Source organism: Oncorhynchus keta, unplaced genomic scaffold (genome assembly GCF_023373465.1).
Source record: "Oncorhynchus keta strain PuntledgeMale-10-30-2019 unplaced genomic scaffold, Oket_V2 Un_contig_28512_pilon_pilon, whole genome shotgun sequence".
Classification (NCBI taxonomy): Eukaryota; Metazoa; Chordata; class Actinopteri; order Salmoniformes; family Salmonidae; genus Oncorhynchus; species Oncorhynchus keta.
The window spans coordinates 2,501-17,500 of NW_026286072.1; the positions used below are offsets into that span (position 1 = coordinate 2,501).

At 52.6% G+C, this 15,000-nt stretch overlaps 1 protein-coding gene across 1 annotated transcript in view; it reads left to right on the forward strand.

The window, feature by feature from the left end:
• The window catches only part of LOC127923135 (uncharacterized), a 27,476-nt gene that overhangs the window by 1,071 nt on the left and 11,405 nt on the right, over window positions 1-15,000 (forward strand). The window contains exons 2-4 of the mRNA XM_052507062.1: window positions 1-1,238; window positions 3,671-3,752; window positions 13,224-15,000. The exon at window positions 1-1,238 is cut by the window's left edge and continues 141 nt beyond it; the exon at window positions 13,224-15,000 is cut by the window's right edge and continues 942 nt beyond it. Coding sequence (XP_052363022.1) covers window positions 1-1,238; window positions 3,671-3,752; window positions 13,224-15,000 — 3,097 coding nt within the window. The remainder of the gene's footprint in view (window positions 1,239-3,670; window positions 3,753-13,223) is intronic.

A 15,000-nucleotide genomic window follows, 5' to 3' on the forward strand; every position in this document is an offset into this window, starting at 1 on the left:
GGGTCTCGTCTGACGGTAATCTGGTACCGGTTTAAACACGGGTCTCATCTGAAGGTAATCTGGTACCGGTTTAAACACGGGTCTCATCTGAAGGTAATCTGGTACCGGTTTAAACACGGGTCTCAGCTGAAGGTAATCTGGTACCGGTTTAAACACGGGTCTCAGCTGAAGGTAATCTGGTACCGGTTTAAACACGGGTCTCAGCTGAAGGTAATCTGGTACCGGTTTAAACACGGGTCTCATCTGAAGGTAATCTGGTACCGGTTTAAACACGGGCCTCGTCTGACGGTAATCTGGTACCGGGTTAAACACGGGTCTCGTCTGAAGGTAATCTGGTACCGGTTTAAACACGGGTCTCATCTGAAGGTAATCTGGTACCGGTTTAAACACGGGTCTTGTCTGAAGGTAATCTGGTACCGGTATAAACACGGGTCTCGTCTGAAGGTAATCTGGTACCGGTTTAAACACGGGCCTCGTCTGAAGGTAATCTGGTACCGGTTTAAACACGGGTCTCAGCTGAAGGTAATCTGGTACCGGTTTAAACACGGGTCTCGTCTGAAGGTAATCTGGTACCGGTTTAAACACGGGTCTCAGCTGAAGGTAATCTGGTACCGGTTTAAACACGGGTCTCATCTGAAGGTAATCTGGTACCGGGTTAAACACGGGTCTCGTCTGAAGGTAATCTGGTACCGGTTTAAACACGGGTCTCGTCTGAAGGTAATCTGGTACTGGTTTAAACACGGGTCTCAGTTGAAGGTAATCTGGTACCGGTTTAAACACGGGTCTCGTCTGACGGTAATCTGGTACCGGTATAAACACGGGTCTCGTCTGAAGGTAATCTGGTACCGGTTTAAACACGGGTCTCGTCTGAAGGTAATCTGGTACCGGTTTAAACACGGGTCTCGTCTGAAGGTAATCTGGTACCGGTTTAAACACGGGTCTCGTCTGAAGGTAATCTGGTACCGGTTTAAACACGGGTCTCGTCTGGAGGTAATCCACCGGTTTAAACACGGGTCTCATCTGAAGGTAATCTGGTACCGGTATAAACACGGGTCTCGTCTGGAGGTAATCTGGTACCGGTTTAAACACGGGTCTCAGCTGAAGGTAATCTGGTACCGGGTTAAACATGGGTCTCGTCTGAAGGTAATCTGGTACCGGTTTAAACACGGGTCTCGTCTGACGGTAATCTGGTACCGGGTTAAACACGGGCCTCTGAGGAGCTCCAATATGGCCGACAGGTGACTTCAAAGCCTCTCATTGGCCAATACGTAGCATCAGCAATAACAGGGTTTATAGTGTACATCATCGACGGTTACGAGTGACAACCATTTTTTGGGTATGGTTGTGTTTTCCTGTTACAATGACTTCCTCACCGTCCTATCACCGTGGTAACAGCAAATTGAGATCCAGCCAGTCAGAGTATCTGTCAGTGTGTGTGAACCCATGTTCTCATGACTCGACGCTGAAGAGGGCGGTGGTGGTGGTGGTGGTGAACGATTAACCTCATCGCTCTACAAACGTCAACATCCTTTAATAATGATGTCGGCAGAGGAATGTCAAGGTGTGTTTATGAGTCACAGTGACACAAGTTATTTAAAATGAAAATGGTTTATTGAACTTTTATTTAACGAGGCAAGTCGGTTAAGAACAAATTCGTATTTACAATGACGGCATACCGGGGGAACAGTGGGTTAACTGCCTTGTTCAGGGGCAGAATAACAAACTTTTACCTTGTCGGCAAGGGGATTCAATCCAGCAACCTTTCGGTTACTAGTCCAACGCTCTAACCACTAGGCTACCTGCCCCTCTAACCACTAGGCAACCGGCCCCCTCTAACCACACTAGGCTAACCACTGGCCCAGGCTCTAACCACTAGGCTAGGCAACCAGGCTACCTGCCCCTCTAACCACAGGCAACCTGCCCCCTCTAACCACCAGGCAACCAGGCCTCCTCTAACCACTAGGCTACCTGCCCCTCTAACCACTAGGCTACCTGCCCCCTCTAACCACAGGCTAGTCCCCTGACCACTAGGACCAACAGGCCCCCTCTAACCACTAGGCTCCTTCCCCTCTAACCACTAGGCTACCTGCCCCCTCTAACCACTAGGCTACCCAGGCTCCCTGCCCCTCTAACCACTAGGCTACCTGCCCCTCTAACCACCAGGGCTACCTGCCCCCTCTAACCACCAGGCTAACTGACCACCAGGCTACCTGCCCCCTCTCAACACCAGGCGACCCCCTCTAACCACTAGGCTACCTTCCCCTAACCACTAGGCTACCCAGCATTAACCACTGGGGCTACCTGAACCAGGTGGTTTCCCGGCCCCCTAACCACTAGGCTAACCACTTCCCCTCTAACCACTAGGCTACCGCCCCTCTAACCATTTACATTTACATTTAAGTCATTTAGCAGACGCTCTTATCTACAAAACCACTAGGCTACCTGCCCCTCTAACCACTAGGCTACCTGCCCCTCTAACCACTATGCTACCTCTTCCCCCTCTAACCACTAGGCTACCTGACCCCCTCTAACCACTAGCCCCTCTAACCACTAGGCAACCCCCTCTAACCACTAGGCTACCTGCCCCTCTAACCACTAGGCTACCTGCCCCCTCTAACCACTAGGCTACCTGCCCCCCCCTCTAAACACTAGGCTACTCTAACGACTAGGCTACCTTCCCCTCTAACCACTAGGCTACCTGCCCCCTCTAACCACTAGGCTACCTGCCCCCTCTAACCACCAGGCTACCTGCCCCTCTAACCACTAGGCTACCTCCCAGTACTCTAACCACTAGGCGACCTGCCCTCTAACCACTAGGGCTAGGCGACCTGCCCCCTCTAACCACTAGGCTACCTGCCCTCTAACCACTAGGCTACCTGCCCCCCCTAACCACTAGGCTACCTGCCCCTCTAACCACCAGGCTACCTGCCCCCCTAACCACCAGGCTACCTGCCCCCTCTAACCACCAGGCTACCTACCCCTCTAACCACTAGGCTACCTGCCCCCTCTAACCACTAGGCTACCTGCCCCCTCTAACCACTAGGCTACCTGCCCCCTCTAACCACTAGGCTACCTGCCCCCTCTAACCACTAGGCTACCTGCCCCCTCTAACCACTAGGCTACCTGCCGCCCCTAAAATGACATGACCCCGGCGTGATATAAACACGCAACCTTCTGATTTAAGTTGTTATTGTTGTTTATTATTGTTTTCTTGACATACAGAGGGAGAGGTGGAGAAAGTGGAGTGGACTCAACCCAGCATTAACACTGTGGGGCTCAGAACCAGGTGGCTTCCTGACCAGGCTCCTTCCCCCGGTACTCAACACCAGGTAACTGACCAGCCTCCTTCCCCCAGTACTCAACACCAGGTAACTGACCAGCCTCCTTCCCCCAGTACTCAACACCAGGTAACTGACCAGCCTCCTTCCCCCAGTACTCAACACCAGGTTACTGACCAGGCTCCTTCCCCCAGTACTCAACACCAGGCTCCTTCCCCCAGTACTCAACACCAGGTAACTGACCAGCCTCCTTCCCCCAGTACTCAACACCAGGCTCCTTCTCCCAGTACTCAACACCAGGCTCCTTCTCCCAGTACTCAACACCAGGTAACTGACCAGGCTCCTTCCCCCGGTACTCAACACCAGGTAACTGACCAGCCTCCTTCCCCCAGTACTCAACCCAGCATTAACACTGTGGGGCTCAGAACCAGGTGGCTTCCTGACCAGGCTCCTTCCCCCGGTACTCAACACCAGGTAACTGACCAGGCTCCTTCCCCAGTACTCAACACCAGGTAACTGACCAGCCTCCTTCCCCAGTACTCAACACCAGGTAACTGACCAGCCTTCTCCCAGTACTCAACAGGCTCCTTCTCCCAGTACTCAACACCAGGCTCCTTCTCCCAGACTCAACAGGCTCCTTCCCCAGTACTCAACACCGGGCTCCTTCTCCCAGTTCAACACCGGCTCCTTCCCAGTACTCAACACCAGGTAGTACTCAACACCAGCCTCCTTCCCCAGTACTCAACACCAGGCTCCTTCTCCCAGTACTCAACACCAGGTGGGGCTTCCCCCAGACACCAGGTGGCTCCCAGTACTCTCACCAGCCTCCTTCCCCAGTACTCAACACCAGGTAACTGACCAGCCTCCTTCCCCCAGTACTCAACCCAGCATTAACACTGTGGGGCTCAGAACCAGGTGGCTTCCTGACCAGGCTCCTTCCCCCAGTACTCAACACCAGGTAACACTGACCAGGCTCCAGAACCAGGTGGATTCAACACCAGGCTCCTTCCCCCAGTACTCAACACCAGGCATTAACACTTCCTCAGAACCAGTACTTCAACACCAGGCTCCTTCCCCAGTACTCAACACCAGGTAACTGACCAGCCTCCTTCCCCCAGTACTCAACCCAGCATTAACACTGTGGGGCTCAGAACCAGGTGGCTTCCTGACCAGCCTCCTTCCCCAGTACTCAACACCAGCCTCCTTCTCCCAGTACTCAACACCAGGTAACTGACCAGGCCTCCTTCCCCAGTACTCAACACCAGCCTCCTTCTCCCAGTACTCAACACCAGGCTCCTTAACTCAACACCAGGCTCCTTCCCCAGTACTCAACACCAGGCTCCTTCTCCCAGTACTCAACAACAGGCTCCTTCCCCCCAGTACTCAACACCAGGTAACTGACCAGGCTCCTTCCCAGTACTCAACACCAGGTAACTGACCAGCCTCCTTCTCCCAGTACTCAACCCAGGCTCTGTAACCCAGTACTGAACCAGGTATTCCTGACCAGCCTCCTTCCCCCAGTACTCAACACCAGGCTCCTTCTCCCAGTACTCAACACCAGGCTCCTTCCCCAGTACTCAACACCAGGCTCCTTCTCCCAGTACTCAACACCAGGTAACTGACCAGCCTCCTTCCCCAGTACTCAACACCAGGCTCCTTTCCCAGTACTCAACACCAGGTAACTGACCAGGCTCCTTCCCCAGTACTCAACACCAGGTAACTGACCAGGCTCCTTCCCCAGTACTCAACACCAGGTAACTGACCAGGCTCCTTCCCCAGTACTCAACACCAGGCTCCTTCTCCCAGTACTCAACACCAGGTAACTGACCAGGCTCCTTCCCCAGTACTCAACACCAGGTAACTGACCAGCCTCCTTCCCCAGTACTCAACCCAGCCTAACCTTGGTACTCAACACCAGGCTCCTTCCCCAGTACTCAACACCAGCCTCCTTCCCCAGTACTCAACACCAGGTAACTGACCAGCCTCCTTCCCCAGTACTCAACACCAGCATTAACACTGTCCTTCTCCAGAACCAGGTGGATTCCTGACCAGCCTCCTTCCCCCAGTACTCAACACCAGGTAACTGACCAGCCTCCTTCCCCAGTACTCAACACCAGGTAACTGACCAGGCTCCTTCCCCCAGTACTAACACCAGGCTGGGGCTCCCAGAACCAGGTAACTGACCAGGCTTCCTGACCACACCTCCTTCTCCCAGTACTCAACACCAGGTAACTGACCAGGCTCCTTCTCCCAGTACTCAACACCAGGTAACTGACCAGGCTCCTTCCCCCGGTACTCAACACCAGGCTCCTTCTCCCAGTACTCAACACCAGGTAACTCCTTCCCCCAGTACTCAACACCAGGTAACTGACCAGGCTTCTCCCAGTACTCAACACCAGGTAACTGACCAGGCTCCTTCTCCCAGTACTCAACACCAGGCTCCTTCTCCCAGTACTCAACACCAGGCTCCTTCTCCCAGTACTCAACACCAGGCTCCTTCCCCAGTACTCAACACCAGGCTCCTTCCCCCAGTACTCAACACCAGGTAACTGACCAGGCTCCTTCCCCGGTACTCAACACCAGGCTCCTTCTCCCAGTACTCAACACCACACCAGGTAACTGACCAGGCTCCTTCCCCAGTACTCAACACCAGGCTCCTTCCCCGGTACTCAACACCAGACTCCTTCCCCAGTACTCAACACCAGGTAACTGACCAGCCTCCTTCCCCAGTACTCAACACCAGGCTCCTTCCTTCCCGGTACTCAATACCAACTGACCAGGCTCCTTCCCCCAGTACTCAAACCACCAGCCTCCAGCTCCTTCCCCAGTACTCAACACCAGGTAACTGACCAGGCTCCTTCCCCCAGTACTCAACACCAGGCTCCTTCTCCCAGTACTCAACACCAGGTAACTGACCAGGCTCCTTCTCCCAGTACTCAACACCAGGCTCCTTCCCCAGTACTCAACACCAGGCTCCTTCCCCAGTACTCAACACCAGGTAACACCAGGCTCCTTCCCAGTACTCAACACCAGGTAACTGACCAGCCTCCTTCCCCCAGTACTCAACACCAGGTAACTGACCAGGCTCCTTCTCCCAGTACTCAACACCAGGCTCCTTCTCCCAGTACTCAACACCAGGTAACTGACCAGGCTCAACACCAGGCTCCTTCCCCAGTACTCAACACCAGGCCTTTCCTCAACACCAGGCCTTCTCCCAGTACTCAACACCAGGTAACTGACCAGGCTCCTTCCCCAGTACTCAACACCAGGTAACTGACCAGGCTCCTTCCCGGTACTCAACACCAGGTAACTGACCAGGCTCCTTCCCCAGTACTCAACACCAGGCTCCTTCCCCCAGTACTCAACACCAGGCTCCTTCCCCGGTACTCAACACCAGGCTCCTTCCCCCAGTACTCAACACCAGGTAACTGACCAGCCTCCTTCCCCCAGTACTCAACACCAGGCTCCTTCCCCAGTACTCAACACCAGGCTCCTTCCCCAGTACTCAACACCAGGCTCCTTCCCCCAGTACTCAACACCAGGTAACTGACCAGGCTCCTTCCCCCGGTACTCAACACCAGGCTCCTTCTCCCAGTACTCAACACCAGGCTCCTTCTCCCGGTACTCAACACCAGGTAACTGACCAGGCTCCTTCCCCAGTACTCAACACCAGGGTCTCCAGTACTCAACACCAGGCTCCTTACTCCCCAGTACTACAACACCAGGTAACTGACCAGCCTCCTTCCCCCAGTACTCAACACCAGGTAACTGACCAGGCTCCTTCCCCCGGTACTCAACACCAGGCTCCTTCTCCCAGTACTCAACACCAGGTAACTGACCAGGCTCCTTCCCCAGTACTCAACACCAGGTAACTGACCAGGCTCCTTCTCCCAGTACTCAACACCAGGCTCCTTCTCCCAGTACTCAACACCAGGTAACTGACCAGGCTCCTTCCCCAGTACTCAACACCAGGCTCCTCCTTCCCAGTACTCAACACCAGGCTGACCAGGCTCCTCCCAGTACTCAACACCAGGTAACTGACCAGGCTCCTTCCCCCGGTACTCAACACCAGGCTCCTTCCCCAGTACTCAACACCAGGTAACTGACCAGGCTCCTTCCCCAGTACTCAACACCAGGCTCCTTCTCCCAGTACTCAACACCAGGCTCCGTCTCCCAGTACTCAACACCAGGTAACTGACCAGGCTCCTTCTCCCAGTACTCAACACCAGGCTCCTTCTCCCGGTACTCAACACCAGGTAACTGACCAGGCTCCTTCCCCAGTACTCAACACCAGGCTCCTTCTCCCAGTACTCAACACCAGGCTCCGTCTCCCAGTACTCAACACCAGGTAACTGACCAGGCTCCTTCTCCCAGTACTCAACACCAGGCTCCTTCTCCCGGTACTCAACACCAGGTAACTGACCAGGCTCCTTCTCCCAGTACTCAACACCAGGCTCCTTCTCCCGGTACTCAACACCAGGCTCCGTCTCCCAGTACTCAACACCAGGTAACTGACCAGGCTCCTTCTCCCAGTACTCAACACCAGGCTCCTTCTCCCGGTACTCAACACCTGACCAGGCTCCTTCTCCCAGTACTCAACACCAGGCTCCTTCTCCCAGTACTCAACACCAGGCTCCTTCTCCCAGTACTCAACACCAGGTAACTGACCAGGCTCCTTCTCCCAGTACTCAACACCAGGCTCCTTCTCCCAGTACTCAACACCAGGCTCCTTCTCCCAGTACTCAACACCAGGCTCCTTCTCCCGGTACTCAACACCAGGTAACTGACCAGGCTCCTTCTCCCAGTACTCAACACCAGGCTCCTTCTCCCGGTACTCAACACCAGGTAACTGACCAGGCTCCTTCTCCCGGTACTCAACACCAGGCTCCTTCTCCCAGTACTCAACACCAGGCTCCGTCTCCCGGTACTCAACACCAGGCTCCTTCTCCCAGTACTCAACACCAGGTAACTGACCAGGCTCCTTCTCCCAGTACTCAACACCAGGCTCCTTCTCCCGGTACTCAACACCAGCCTCCTTCTCCCGGTACTCAACACCAGGTAACTGACCAGGCTCCTTCTCCCAGTACTCAACACCAGGCTCCTTCTCCCAGTACTCAACACCAGGCTCCTTCTCCCGGTACTCAACACCAGGTAACTGACCAGGCTCCTTCTCCCAGTACTCAACACCAGGTAACTGACCAGGCTCCTTCTCCCAGTACTCAACACCAGGTAACTGACCAGGCTCCTTCTCCCAGTACTCAACACCAGGCTCCTTCTCCCGGTACTCAACACCAGGTACTCAACACCAGGCTCCTTCTCCCGGTACTCAACACCAGGCTCCTTCTCCCAGTACTCAACACCAGGCTCCTTCTCCCAGTACTCAACACCAGGCTCCTTCTCCCGGTACTCAACACCAGGTAACTGACCAGGCTCCTTCTCCCGGTACTCAACACCAGGCTGACCAGGCTCCTTCCCAGTACTCAACACCAGGCTCCTTCTCCCGGTACTCAACACCAGGCTCCTTCTCCCAGTACTCAACACCAGGTAACTGACCAGGCTCCTTCTCCCAGTACTCAACACCAGGCTCCTTCTCCCGGTACTCAACACCAGGCTCCTTCTCCCGGTACTCAACACCAGGTAACTGACCAGGCTCCTTACTCCCAGTACTCAACACCAGGCTCCTTCTCCCAGTACTCAACACCAGGCTCCTTCTCCCAGTACTCAACACCAGGTCTCCTGACTCAACACAGGCTCCTTCTCCCAGTACTCAACACCAGGTAACTGACCAGGCTCCTTCTCCCAGTACTCAACACCAGGTAACTGACCAGGCTCCTTCTCCCAGTACTCAACACCAGGCTCCTTCTCCCGGTACTCAACACCAGGCTCCTTCTCCCGGTACTCAACACCAGGTAACTGACCAGGCTCCTTCTCCCGGTACTCAACACCAGGTAACTGACCAGGCTCCTTCTCCCGGTACTCAACACCAGGCTCCTTCTCCCAGTACTCAACACCAGGCTCCTTCTCCCGGTACTCAACACCAGGCTCCTTCTCCCGGTACTCAACACCAGGCTCCTTCTCCCGGTACTCAACACCAGGTAACTGACCAGGCTCCTTCTCCCAGTACTCAACACCAGGCTCCTTCTCCCAGTACTCAACACCAGGTAACTGACCAGGCTCCTTCTCCCGGTACTCAACACCAGGTAACTGACCAGGCTCCTTCTCCCAGTACTCAACACCAGGCTCCTTCTCCCGGTACTCAACACCAGGCTCCTTCTCCCAGTACTCAACACCAGGCTCCTTCTCCCGGTACTCAACACCAGGTAACTGACTGAACATGTTTGTCTTTCAGGGGATACATACAGTACATATAACGGATAATGTATTGTCCAATGTCCGTTCTAACAGCCCAGAGGCAGTGAAGAGAGACGGGAAGTGAAGGTAGAGAGGACGCATTAGAAGGGTGTGGGTTGGGATTCAAACCTGGCATGTATCTGTTCTGAAGGCAGCGCCAGTAACCACTAGACCACCCCAGGCTGTAGGTTGTGTAAAGGCTGTGCTGTAGGATTAATACAGATACTCTTTGAAGAGGTATCATAGACAGGATGCTATCGCAGGGCCTCAATACACCACATGACCAACACCCTCTGACTCTGTCTGTCTGGATCGCAGGACTGTTTTCTTAGTGCTCAGGCCTGGATATGTTTCTGAAGATCAGATAGCGAGTAGCTCATTGTCACATCCGAAGGGGGATAGGCTTTTAGCTCTGCTGGCTCTGCTTGGTGTCTGCTGGCTCTGCTTGGTGTCTGTTGGCTCTGCTTGGTGTCTGCTGGTGGTGTCTGCTCTGCTTGGTGTCTGCTGGCTCTGCTTGGTGTCTGTAGCTCTGCTTGGTGTGTGCTGGCTCTGCTTGGTGTCTGCTGGCTCTGCTTGGTGTCTGCTGGCTCTGCTTGGTGTCTGTTGGCTCTGCTTGATGTCTGTTGGCTCTGCTTGGTGTCTGCTGGCTCTGCTTGGTGTCTGTTGGCTCTGCTTGGTGTCTGCTGGCTCTGCTTGGTGTCTGTTGGCTCTGCTTGGTGTGTGCTGGCTCTGCTTGGTGTCTGCTGGCTCTGCTTGGTGTCTGCTGGCTCTGCTTGGTGTCTGCTGGCTCTGCTTGGTGTCTGTTGGCTCTGCTTGGTGTCTGTTGGCTCTGCTTGGTGTCTGCTGGCTCTGCTTGGTGTCTGCTGGCTCTGCTTGGTGTCTGTTGGCTCTGCTTGGTGTCTGCTGGCTCTGCTTGGTGTCTGTTGGCTCTGCTTGGTGTCTGCTGGCTCTGCTTGGTGTCTGCTGGCTCTGCTTGGTGTCTGTTGGCTCTGCTTGGTGTTGCTCTGCTTGGTGTCTGTTGGCTCTGCTTTGTCTGCTGGCTCTGCTTGGTGTCTGCTGGCTCTGCTTGGTGTCTGTTGGCTCTGCTTGGTGTCTTCTGGCTCTGCTTGGTGTCTGTTGGCTCTGCTTGGTGTCTGCTGGCTCTGCTTGGTGTCTGTTGGCTCTGCTTGGTGTGTGCCGGCTCTGCTTGGTGTCTGCTGGCTCTGCTTGGTGTCTGTGGCTCTGCTTGGTGTCTGTTGGCTCTGCTTGCTGTGTGCTGGCTCTGCTTGGTGTCTGTTGGCTCTGCTTGCTGTGTGCTGGCTCTGCTTGGTGTCTGGTGGCTCTGCTTGGTGTCTGTTGGCTCTGCTTGGTGTCTGTTGGCTCTGCTTGGTGTCTGCTGGCTCTGCTTGGTGTCTGTTGGCTCTGCTTGGTGTCTGTTGGCTCTGCTTGCTGTGTGCTGGCTCTGCTTGGTGTCTGTTGGCTCTGCTTGCTGTGTGCTGGCTCTGATTGGTGTCTCTTTGCTCTGTTTGGTGTCTGCTGGCTCTGCTTGGTGTCTGTTAGCTATGCTTGGTGTGTGCTGGCTCTGCTTGGTGTCTGCTGGCTCTGCTTGGTGTCTGCTGGCTCTGGTTGCTGTCAGCTGGCTCTGGTTGCTGCTGGGGCTGTTGTTAAGAATGGGGAGAGGCAGTCATATGACAGCCAAAGAAGCAGAAGCCTTAAGTACTAACCACTGACACAAACAGAGAGCCACAGATACACACAGTTATTGTGCCACATGAAATGCCCCAAGTTAGTAAGACAAGAGAAACCAATCAGCCATTGTTGAGCATGGGGAGAGGCTGTCATATGATAGCAGTACAAACAGCAAGCTTTAGTTACCACTGAAAGGCAGAGTTGGCTTTCAACAAACACAACAACAACAACAACAACAACAACAACTGCAACCATAACAACAACAATTACCACAACAACAACTACAACAACATCCACAACAACAACAACAACAACATTCACAACAACAACAACAACAACAACAACAACAACAACAACAACAACAACAACAACCACAACAACAACAACAACCACAACAACCACAACAACATCAACCACAACAACCACAACAACAACAACAACTACAACAACAACAAACACAACAAAAGCGACCACAACAACAACAACAATAACCACAACATCAACCACAACAATAACCACAACAACAACAACCACAACCACAACAACCACAACAATAACCACAACAACAACAACAACCACAACAACAACCACAGCAACAACCTCAACCACAACAACAACATCAACCACAACAACAACCTCAACCACAACAACCACAACAACCTCAACCACAACAATAACCACAACAACCTCAACCACAACAACAACCACAGCAACAACCTCAACCACAACAACATCCACAACAACAACAACAACCACAGCAACAACAATGTTTTTCTTGGTACAACATTACAATTCTATAATTATGGTGATAAACTAACACATTATGAAGACAGCTGAAACAGATAATGGTTTAACACATTATGAAGTAGCTGAAACAGATAATGGTTTAACACATTATGAAGATAGCTGAAACAGATATGGTTTAACTAACACATTATGAAGACAGCTGAAACAGATAGTGGTTTACCTAACACATTATGAAGACAGCTGAAACAGATAGTGGTTTAACACATTATGAAGACAGCTGAAACAGATAGTGGTTTAACTAACACATTATGAAGACAGCTGAAACAGATAGTGGTCTAACACATTATGAAGACAGCTGAAACAGATAGTGGTTTAACACATTATGAAGACAGCTGAAACAGATAGTGGTCTAACACATTATGAAGACAGCTGAAACAGATAGTGGTTTAACACATTATGAAGACAGCTGAAACAGATAGTGGTTTAACTGACACATTATGAAGACAGCTGAAACAGATAGTGGTTTAACACATTATGAAGACAGCTGAAACAGATGTTTAACACATTATGAAGACAGCTGAAACAGATAGTGGTTTAACTAACACATTATGAAGACAGCTGAAACAGATAGTGGTTTAACACATTATGAAGACAGCTGAAACAGATAGTGGTTTAACTAACACATTATGAAGACAGCTGAAACAGATAATGGTTTAACTAACACATTATGAAGACAGCTGAAACAGATAGTGGTTTAACACATTATGAAGACAGCTGAAACAGATAGTGGTTTAACTAACACATTATGAAGACAGCTGAAACAGATAGTGGTTTAACACATTATGAAGACAGCTGAAACAGATAGTGGTTTAACACATTATGAAGACACCCAATCTACATTATTATCCTTCTTCTTCTTCTTCTTCTTCTTCTTCTTCTTCTTCTTCTTCTTCTTCTTCTTCTTCTTCTTCTTCTTCTTCTTCGTGTTCGTCTTCGTCTTCTTCTTTGTCTTCATCTTCTTCTGCTTCTTCTTCTCCTTCTACTTCTTCTTCTTCTTCTTCTTCATCTTCGTCTCCGTCTTCTTCTTCTGCTTCTTCTTCTTCTCCTGCTTCTTCTGCTTCTTCTTCTACTTCTTCTTCTTCTTCTTCTTCATCTTCTTCTTCTTCTCCTTTCCCACAGGTCTCAGGCAAGGAAAGCTCAGTCCCAAGGGAGAGGGACAACAGGTCTTTAGGTTGGCAGGATCCGAGGAGAAGTTGGGCTAGCAGGACAACATCCCACCTCAGTGGTAGTGGGACTCCTACCCAGTCTAACAACTCCCTCCCCGGGGCTAACACTAACTCAGAGCCTGCCAGGAAGAGCCCTCTACACAGGACAACCAGCAACAACCAACAGCCTTCACACACTGAGGTTCCACCCTATGGGACCAGCTCACAGTCTCCTGGAATCCAATCTGGGGATGACTCAGACTCAGAACCCTGTTGGAGATCTTCTCTACACAGGACCAACAGCTTCCAAACGTCTTCTCCCTGGACGATCAGGCCAACAGTCCAAAATAATCCTTCACACACTGAGATAACCCTCTCTGCAACCAAATCTGCACCGTACAGGAGCAACAACCCTCTATGTAGGACAAACAGCGTCCAACAGAAACCCTCACACGCTGAGTTAACTCCTTATAGAACCAGCTCAGAGCCTTACAGAGCAACCTCTCTACAAAAACGAACAAGTTGTCTTCCACAAACTTCTCCTGCTGGGGTAGTATTACCCCCGGCCCCTGGGACCACTACAGGTGCTACCATCGTCCTGAAGACAACTACACCAGCCTTCTCCTCCATTACCATTGCCACCAAGAAGATCTCCAGGACGGCAAGCCTCCCTGGGTCTAGGAGCTACCACTCTGACGAGACCAAGGTCCCAGGATATAAAGCCCCTAGGCCCCAGAGCTACCACTGCAACGAGGCCAGAGCCCAAGGCTATAAAACCCCCAGGCCCCAGAGCTACCACTGCGACGAGGCCAGGGTCCCAGGCTATAAAACCCCTAGGCCCCAGAGCTACCACTGCGACGAGGCCAGGGTCCCAGGCTATAAAACCCCTAGGCCCCAGAGCTACCACTGCGACGAGGCCAGGGTCCCAGGCTATAAAACCCCCAGGCCCCAGAGCTACCACTGCGACGAGGCTAGGGTCCCAGGCTATAAAACCCCTAGGCCCCAGAGCTACCACTGCGACGAGGCCAGGGTCCCAGGCTATAAAACCCCCAGGCCCCAGAGCTACCACACAAACCAGGCCAGACTCTCCACCACCTGCACCTCTGTCACCCAGCAGGACCAGGTCCATCACCACGACCCCACCGGCAACGACCCCAGCTCCACCCCTGTCACCCTCAGGAGAAAGTCCACCGCCACCATAGTCAAAGTGACCGAGCACAGAAGGATGACCTCTGAACCTGTCAACCGACTGAACGGAAGGCAGAGCCCTGTTTCATCTGTGTCAGGTGACCAACCAAATGATCAGGGCACGGCGGTTCACAGGAGAAAAGCCACCGTCATAAAAGTGACCGAGCACAGAGAGAGCTACAGCCCAGGTCAGGATGCCAGAGGTGTGATCAGAAGCAGCAGTAGGCCGTCAGAGTACAGACACAGTTACACAGAGGGAGTGTACAGACACACATCCCCGTGGCAACAATCCCCGTGGCAACAAGGAGCCATGAATTCAAACAAGAACTCTGTGGAATCACTCCATAGTACCCCTCCCTCCCAGTACCTTCTAGAATCATCTATGGACAGGATAGACAGGCCCAACTCTGCTCTGTTCTTGACTCCAAACAAGTCCACCTCAAGCACTACAGTTGCCCTTAGGGACCCAGAGGGAAGCAGAGGTGGAGGGAAGCCAATACAGAAGTCTACCCTGATGCTGTTCATCAACCCCCCTTCTCCCTCTTCCAGAGAGACGTCCATAG